The sequence below is a fragment of the Netta rufina genome (genome assembly GCF_964035555.1).
Source record: "Netta rufina genome assembly, chromosome: 15".
NCBI lineage: Eukaryota > Metazoa > Chordata > Aves > Anseriformes > Anatidae > Netta > Netta rufina.
In genome coordinates this window covers 1,222,886-1,231,342 of record NC_140138.1, presented here as the reverse complement: position 1 = coordinate 1,231,342, position 8,457 = coordinate 1,222,886, and the positions used below count along the sequence as shown (strand labels likewise).

The 8,457-nt window shown below is 44.2% G+C and overlaps 1 protein-coding gene across 1 annotated transcript; it reads left to right on the top strand.

Annotated features, from left to right (window-relative positions):
• Window positions 1–7,107: 7,107 nt before the first annotated feature.
• RMI2 (RecQ mediated genome instability 2) lies at window positions 7,108–8,227 on the top strand. The gene is made up of 2 exons (XM_084296232.1): window positions 7,108–7,398; window positions 7,600–8,227. Exons 1-2 carry the CDS (start codon window positions 7,116–7,118, stop codon window positions 7,746–7,748), a joined length of 432 nt encoding a protein of 143 aa, XP_084152358.1. The 5' UTR covers window positions 7,108–7,115; the 3' UTR covers window positions 7,749–8,227.
• The last annotated feature ends 230 nt before the right edge of the window (window positions 8,228–8,457 follow it).

Sequence of the window (8,457 nt, the reverse complement as noted above, 5' to 3'; positions counted from 1 at the left end):
GCTGGGGCCCAGCTGGGGCCCTCATGGCTTGGTGTGGACCAAAACCCCTGAGTTCCCAGCCAAGTAAGAATCAGAGGTCTCCAAATGCAAATAAACAAGTGGTCTCTGTCAAACAATAGGTTCAACTAGAAGATCACAATTCTCCCTTTGCCTTAAAATCTGTGTAAACAATGAAAATGAAAATATCTAACCCACATCTGTTAAGATTGTTTGCTAGTAATCGCTGTACTGTGTTTTAAAAGAATTTAGGTAAAGCATAGTCAAAGTACAGAGATCTGTGGGTAAGAGAAAGAAACTGCTTTGCACCTTTCACTTTCACCCTGTGCATTTCTTGTAAATGAGGCTGTAACCGGCAATGAGGCCTGAGTACTCTGATGAGCTTCACCTTGCAAATCCAAGGTCACGTGCTCTCCTTTTCCATTCTAAAGTGTCTATTGGCTGAAATTCATACTGACTGAAATTGTAGCAGAGCCACAGAGCTTCAGATGTTCCTGGACAATATTTGTAATTATTTGAATATAAGTGTTTGACGCTTGGAACATCAAAACTCCAAAGGTGCAAGCAAAAACATGCACACATTTTCATGCCTGCTCTGCACAGTCACTTTATTCTATGTGACATTTCCATGGAACTTAGACATCATCTATGCCAAGCTGATATCTCCTAGTTGGCTCTTAAAGTACTGCCAATTTCTGTTTTGAATTAATGAGCACTGCTGGCTTTTGCAATGGAGTTCTCTACTGCAAGTCTGGTTTTATGGCCTCTTCTGGTTGTGAAAATAAGGCATGCTGGTTTTGTCTTTATCATCTATTGCTGCTTTTCATGACAGGCTTGCTTAGTTATTGGTTTCAATATATTTGAATCCCTGAAGAATCACTTTCTGTTTTTTGATTATCTTTGAATTTCAAGTCCCAGTTTTGTTATTTAGTTTGCTATATGAAGAGGTACCTTTAGAAACAACCACTGTGTTACAATACTGCGTACATTTTAACCACCTGGCAAAACCATCAAACATTTTTGAATACCATTCATTATTAATTTTTGACATTTATTGAGATAAATCAATGTTTATATTGTTGCCTCACTGCAGTCTTCATCACAACCAGCAGAAAGGTCAGCTCGCCTGTGCATAAGTGATTTTATCATTTTCCCTTGAAGTGGGTCCTCTTAATTTCTGTTTATGTTCCTCTGGTTCATTTTGTTTTCCTACTTAGTTCATAACATGGGTTATAGAGTCTCACTGGCATGAGCTGATGAAAATCTTCTAAAACCAGCAAATATATCTACCTTAAGTGAAACTGAGTGCCAACCCCCAAATTCCTGTCTCTGAATAATGTATGAGATGAGGTACTTATGGATAAGTTGTCAGCAATGGTTGTGCAAGATTTCACATGCCAACAATAAAAGTCTGACCTTCATTCCCTCAAACTCATATCTGAACCTGTATATTCTGGACCTAGTGGAAAAAGATGGGTCTTAATTAGAGAGTTTCAGTATAGTGTTTAATGTCAGGTGCTGTGCAGAATACAAACTTGAAACTTTGAACAAAAATGACTTAAATCAGGAGGTGGAGGCAGTTTGTGACATTTTAATGTCAAATTATATTTTAAAATGTGACATTTTCACATGAGTTGCAGAGGTTTTCTAAGCTAAACTAATGGGATGTCTCCCAGTTGGCTTACGAGATTTCATGTGTTTTGATTTTTCAATAAATTAAAGAAGCCTTAGAATGTGAAAACATATTTCAGCAACTACACACTGTATGTTATCATTTAGAAAGAAATCTGTGAGTTTATTTACCATTTTGTATCTTCTCTCAGACATATTAAGAGATAAATAGGCTTTGTATAGCCTGTACCTAGCACATTTCTTCCCATACGAGGCCATTTCTGCTATTCCTGCCAGTATCACTGCCAGTGCCAGGGGAGTCAGGAGAGCGGTCCCTCATGAACAGTTTCCAAAGAGGACTCCAGAGCTGCTCATACCAGTATCCAGGGCAGGGTCCTTTTTGTCTGGCATCCCCGAGCAATCACACAGGCAAAGCTTTAGTCACAGCTCCATAGAAAATCAGTGCAGACATTCTACATGGAGATGCTCTGACCTCAGAGCAAAATGTGGTTAGCTAAGGACAGTCACCCCATTTTGTGACTTAGATGTTTCTTCATGATCTATGGGTCACTTAAAAAATTAGTTTCACTCACTACTTCAAGATGGGAATACAAGTACAAAACACTGGCTAAAGCACAGAGACTAGTGAGTATTAACTTTTTTCTACAACTTTTCAGTGACGAGGAACCAGATAATACACCAGCTGACTGGTCTGCTTGGCAGGTACCGAACCTGGTGTCTGCTTTATGTGTCTCCTGAAGACTCTGCAAAAATCTTCCCTGATGCAGCAACAGACACGTGCGCTTCCTCTGTTCAGGCTTCTTATTCAGGCTCTATGGAGGCTCGCTTCAAACTTTCCTCTTCAAAGAGCTTGACATTCATCTTAAACTTCCAAAACATTTTTTCCTGAATTAATGCAGGTATGTGCTGAATGTGAGATGGCTTTAAAATCCCTGAGTCATTATAATAAGACTCTGACCTGCTTTTACTCTCGTTCTAACATTGTACCAATTTAAATTAGCCTGAGTGGTGATGTAGCTGAAAAGTTTTATGTTTAAGCAAAGTAAGGCTTGTAGCAGTAGAGATTGTCTTTGATTGGACCTGAGAAAGCCCTGGCCTGCTTGAAAATTCAACAATTTTTCAAGGTCTTACCTTTCCCTAGAGGCTCAAGGAAGTTATTTCATGACCTTTTGAACAAACCTTGAATCTTGTAGAACCATGCCAAGGTGTGCTCCATGTTGAATGTAACTTCTCATCCTCACTGGTCTTTATGTATTTTTCTAGTATCTGACATAGCAGATTTTAAGATTTTGAAAATAAAATGTCATTCTTCTTGTTGTTTTTCTTTAGGAAAATGATTCTGTTCTCACTCTTAGTGGATAAGCTGGATGCTGGTGATGCTCATGGGAGAATATTTATAGCATGCCAGCAGCAGCTGTCCAGGGAGGATGCTGCAATCTGTATTCCCCTGCACTGCTGACAGGGGCTCTCCAGTCTTGTTAAGCTGCTCCTAAACATCCAGCTCTTTTATGAAGCAAAGTGAAGTCAAAAAAGTGGAACCTCTAAAGTCTCCTAGCTACTGGCTTCACTTCAGTCAGTACTGAGATCTAATGCTTTGGATGCCATTCATGTTTCCTGTTTTAAAGATTTATTTTTATTTTTTATTATTTTTTTATGTTGATGCAGAAGTTTGTGTAAGCCCATCTGGAAGCCAGCTTCACAGACCATTTCCAGGGCAGCAAGCAGTACTTGTAAATACAGTGATTTATTCCTTTTTTCTTCTTTCACCATGTCATAGTACGTGGATTTATTTCAGTTACTCACCAGGCATATTTGTAGCATAGAAAGGAATAAACAGGTGACACCCACTTCTGCAGAACACAACTGGAGCTCTCTAAGCATTTCCTCTAAGTATTCTTTGTAAATGAAATGAGTCAGCTAAGCTGGAGAGCATTGCACTGCTTTCATCGCCCATAGACTACCAGCGGTAGGGATGCGTGCTGAGTGACAGGAACTGGGTAAGTTTGCGTGGCACTGAGAGCAAAGGAATCATTTCTCGTGTTAAGGCTGGCTGCACAAGCTGAGGTTTTCACCCTCCCTGTGGAGGTGCCTGAGACAAATGCTGTTTTTCCCTCTGCCATACATAGGGTGCAGCTGTCAGCTCCTTCACAGCTGTGGTATTCTGACCAAAACCCTCTACTGACTCTGCTAAGCATACACCCACATGCAGTGCATAGCACCTGTGCTAGGATCTCTCAGAAAAAAAGAGCACAAAGGGTGCCTTACTAAGGCTTTACTTGACAGCGTTCACCAGATAAGTTAGTTCGTTTTTACCTTGGGGTGACTGCCACGCAGTTTTGGCAGGACATCACCACAGGATAGCCCAGACCCTCGTTGCTATCAGCAGTGTTTTGATGACATCTGTTGCTCATGATGTCTCGGTTCAAGTCACCTCTAAAGCGTCACTTACATGTATCCACAGCAACCTGCTAAATTTGCTGGGCCCCAGCTGTAGTTTTCCTGTTTCAGCATTGTCTGGTTCCCAGCCCTGTGAAACTGCTGGTGAAACAACTCAGCATCCACCTGCCAGACAGGTCAGTACCAAAGCGTGCAGCAGAACTTTGAGCTAGGGATGCAAATATGTCTGATTTTCAACCCATTACTTCCAACCCATTAGCCTGCTAATTTAAAATCAGTAATTATGTCAGCATGTCCACATTGCACCTTTTATATGGTACAAAACAAAGAACAGGAAACTACTGAATTTTATATAGTCTCGTGATTGCCTTTTGTAGTTCTGTGTGCAATATAAGAAAACAAGCATAAACTATGGTGGATCTCTCAAAGGTGAAACTTGACAGTTCCTTGTGTGTGCTGAAAGCAGCATTAAAGTTTGTCTGAAGTTTCTTTAGGGATTTCTCAGTACTACGAAAGAGAAGCTGAAGAAACTTTTCTCTAGACAGTCATTGGACTGGGACAGAGCTTTTCTTTAAAATTCTTTTGGGTAGGGTGAAGGACTGTAAAATAGCAGATTTATTTATTTATTTATTTATTTTGCAAAGAAGAATTTCCTTATTGTGTAATAGCAGCCTTTCACTAAAACTAGAGGCAGAAAGCAGAGGATTGCTTCCATTTAAGTCACAGTGTCAGTGAGAGAGTGACAACGTACGAACTGGACATAACATTTTGAGTTGCTGCTTCTTAGGAAATCTCTTCAGGCGACACTCGGGTCAAATTCTTTTCCAAGTTTCCTGAGACTAAACAAACCAGTGCCAGCCTAACAGAGGGAGACCTGGCTCCATTACGGGCTATCTTATCAGTGTGCTGTCTGACCTTTTCTTACCCACGCTGTAACTGCACCTCTCACATGCATGTCAGCGTGAGGAGTAACGTCCTTGAAAGGAGTAATGTCCTGCTCTAAAGAAAAGCACTTGTTGCAGCTGCAGACAGAAGACTGACTCAATTTTATTCCCCACAAACCAAAACTGGCTCATTCAGCAGCATACTCTCAGCATGTGCACTCAAACTTAATCCAGTGTAATTTACAGCCTGCCAGCCACCAGCTCACTGCCTTTCCCATCCTAAGACTGTGCTGAGCTTCCTCTGCTGCCACGAACCTGGGTGCAACAGCTGTGGGACCACCTCCAAACACCACTGTCTGCTGAGGCATCAGACGTGCTTCCTGCAGCCCAGATTGTGTCTCCGTGCTGAGCCAGCTCTTTGATAAGAACTTTGCAGATAGTTCAGAATAGCTTTGCTTTTTGCTGAAAGGAAAGGATTTTCTGGTTTTGGAAAACAAACCATTACTTGGTGGAGATCACCAGTACTCCATCCCTCTTCTCATAAGTTTCTCCAAGGAAAGTCTTTTAAAAGTGACCTTTTAGTCTCTCCTGCAGATTACTTTCTTGTAGGGGTCTTGCCTTCATCTGTAGATTTAATGGTTTAATAAGTATTAGACCCTCCTACTATACAGTAACAAATAGGAATACAATACTTTTATCAATATTTGGCACAATTTATTTATTTTTTAATGTGAAACTAAATATTGATGCTGTCAAGAGACTGTAGCTTAGGGACATACATGTAAATTACAAATATTCTTCAGTGAGCCTAGCTCAAATTTTGCATTCATATACAGTAACCATCTAATGTCTTTCTATTCCTGTAACCCATATGATTTGGTTGCCAGATTACATGATTCTGTACTGAAATGGGTGTACTTGGATGTCAGTGTTTTTATTTTTATTACCAATATTATCTTTTATTCTTACTGTAAATGGTAACAAAACATTAACTGCTTCCTTACTCTAAAAAAAAGGAATAAAGTCCCATTTACAGAATGTCTCTAAACGGAAAATGTCTCCGGAGAAAAGATATTCTGAATAAGCAATTCATGGATGAGTAGGCAAAAAAATGTCTTTCAATGTATTTTGCTACTTGAAACTGGATTTTTTAAAATAGAGTAATGGCTCTTTTAATGGAGAACAAAACGTGCTTTGGAGAGTGATTGGAGAGAAGTCAGTTCTCTATGTATTTTTACACATTTTGCATTTTTGTAGGTAACAGAAAGCTTGTGAACCTGAGGAAACAGTCCCCACAATTTTCCTGATTCTTTTACTTTTGTTTGTCCCATTCTCCTGTTTTTCCATTGGCCTATTTCTTGGTATATTTTCCAAATAAAGTGCCAACCTACCCACCTGAAACAGACCACAGCATTTCAGGGATTTCAAAGTGAAGTGAAGCAAATTAGCCTATCTGGAATATAAACAGACTGAAAAGTAATGCTGAAAGGCTCCCAGCTTACGGCTGCATGTGCTTTCTGTGCATAGTGCTTGAGATTTCCACAGGTGTGTGTGTGTATACACACATATCTGTATGTATACATATATGTGTATGTGTGTATATATGTGTTACCCTGAGAGCCTTCCTGAGCAAACCAGCGTGTTTTTCTCACGAAGCAGAGGACGCTAACTGCACAGTTACCATTAACCTTCTCTTTTCCGGCTCAGTGGTTACCAAACACCCCGGGGACCGGCACCCGGGCCGGCTCCAGGCTGCCCACAACAGCCGGGCTGGGGCCAGGACGAGTCCACCCGGTGCGGCTTCATCCCGCGGAGGGTGCCGCCCCCGGGGATGCACTTTGTGCTCCGGTCAAAGCACGGGCTGGGGTCTTACACTCTGTCTTTACACCACAGGGGAGCAGGTGAGGGAGCTAGTGAACTGAGGCGGAGCGAGAACCGGCTCCTACTGACCGGCGCCACCAGCGGGGCGAGCCGGGCCGGCTGCCGTGGGGAACGCCTTCCCCGCACACAACTCCACAGCCCCGCTCCGCGGCAGGCGGAGCGTGGCCGGGCACCGCCTTTTCCCCCCCCTCGGCTTGACCCAGGGCTGCCAGCGCGGCCCCGGCCGCCGAGCGGCGCCAGGCGGCAGAGGCGGGGCTGCGGCGCCGCTTCCCGCCCTCTCCTCCTTGCTCCGTCCCTCAGCGGCTGCGCGGCGGGCTCCGGGCCATGTCCATGTCCATGTCCGGGGAGGCAGCGGGGCCGCCGGTGAAGGTGCTGGCGGCCCAGCTGCGGGGCGCCGTGCGGGGCGCCGACGGGACGTGGGCGCTGGGCCTGGCGGAGGCGGGCCGGGGACCGCTGCGCCTGCGGGCGGCGTGGATGCAGGGCACCGTGCTGGAGGTGGCGCGGGGCGGTGCCGCCGGCGGCTCGGCCCGGCTGAGGGACGCGAGCGGCGCCTTCACCGTGCTGGGGGTGGAGGCCGTGCCCCAGGGGCGGCCGTGCCTCAGCGCAGGTACCGCGAAGCCCGGGGCGGGGCGGCGCTCGGCGGCCCCCTGAGGCCTCGGGGAGGCGGGTGCAGAGCGGGGCCGGAGTCCCGAAATGTACCTAGGGCTCGTTGCGTGGTCTTAACGGCTTCGCTGCCCGCCTTAGAAATGAAATGACATAAAGGTCAAGGGGGCCTCAGACTGGCTGCTTTTGTTGTATTTTCTCTCAGGGAAGTACGTGATGGTGATGGGCGTGGTGCGGTCCTGCAGCCCCGAGCCTGTGCTGCGAGCAATAAAGATGACGGATCTTTCTGAAAATCCGGTGCATGAGAATATGTGGAGCCTCGAAGTGGAGGATTTACACAGAGTCATCCTCTAGATATTTCTTGCGCCTAAAGACGTGGAAATATAAGTACATGTATTGGTGCGCTGCGCTGGGCCATTCTGGCTATTTGTGATTTCAAACAACACCCTTGGAGTATAACAAGACTTGGGCTTTTTTTGGCAGGGGCTTGGATTTTGTTGGGCTCAGATTTAAGTTGAGGGAAATGTGCATATGTGATAGTAATCACGGTGCTTGTTTCTTTCACAGTTGTACCAACAGAGTAAACTACATTCATCTGAGAAACACTTGATGCTCTTGGAAGTGTTGTTATGAATGCAACATGTTTCTGCTTGTGTTAGCCGTTGTTTCTAGGAGCACGTGCCTAGGCAGGCATTCCCAGTGATGCGTTCGCGGCAGCAAGATCTGCATACAACTCATGTTACCAGGGTGAGCTTGATACATGGAATGAAAGCAGAAGCTGTTTTAGACCATTTAGATGTGTCTGGAAATAGCATCTTGGTCTGTGTTTTCTCTTTCAGTAATAACCATGCCAGTAAACTTTACTTGTAAGAAAGATGTCTCTTTCTAACTAAGCATAATCTTGTACTTAAATACCTCTCTGGTTTCTGTGTTTCTGAAATAGTGAAAGTGGTACAGTAATAACCCATGTGTTCCAGTGAAGTGAAATTAACTCAAAAGATGTGATGCAGAATTCCTTGGAATAGGTTCTCCAGGTTCAAAATGTAAATACTTTCACCACCTC

Excerpts from the sequence above, each read along its gene's own strand:
- RMI2 (XM_084296232.1), top strand. The coding sequence starts at position 7,116 with ATGTCCATGTCCATGTCCGGGGAGGCAGCGGGGCCGCCGGTGAAGGTG. Across the intron at positions 7,399-7,599 it reads GCGGCCGTGCCTCAGCGCAG|GGAAGTACGTGATGGTGATG; the intron begins GTACCGCGAAGC and ends ATTTTCTCTCAG.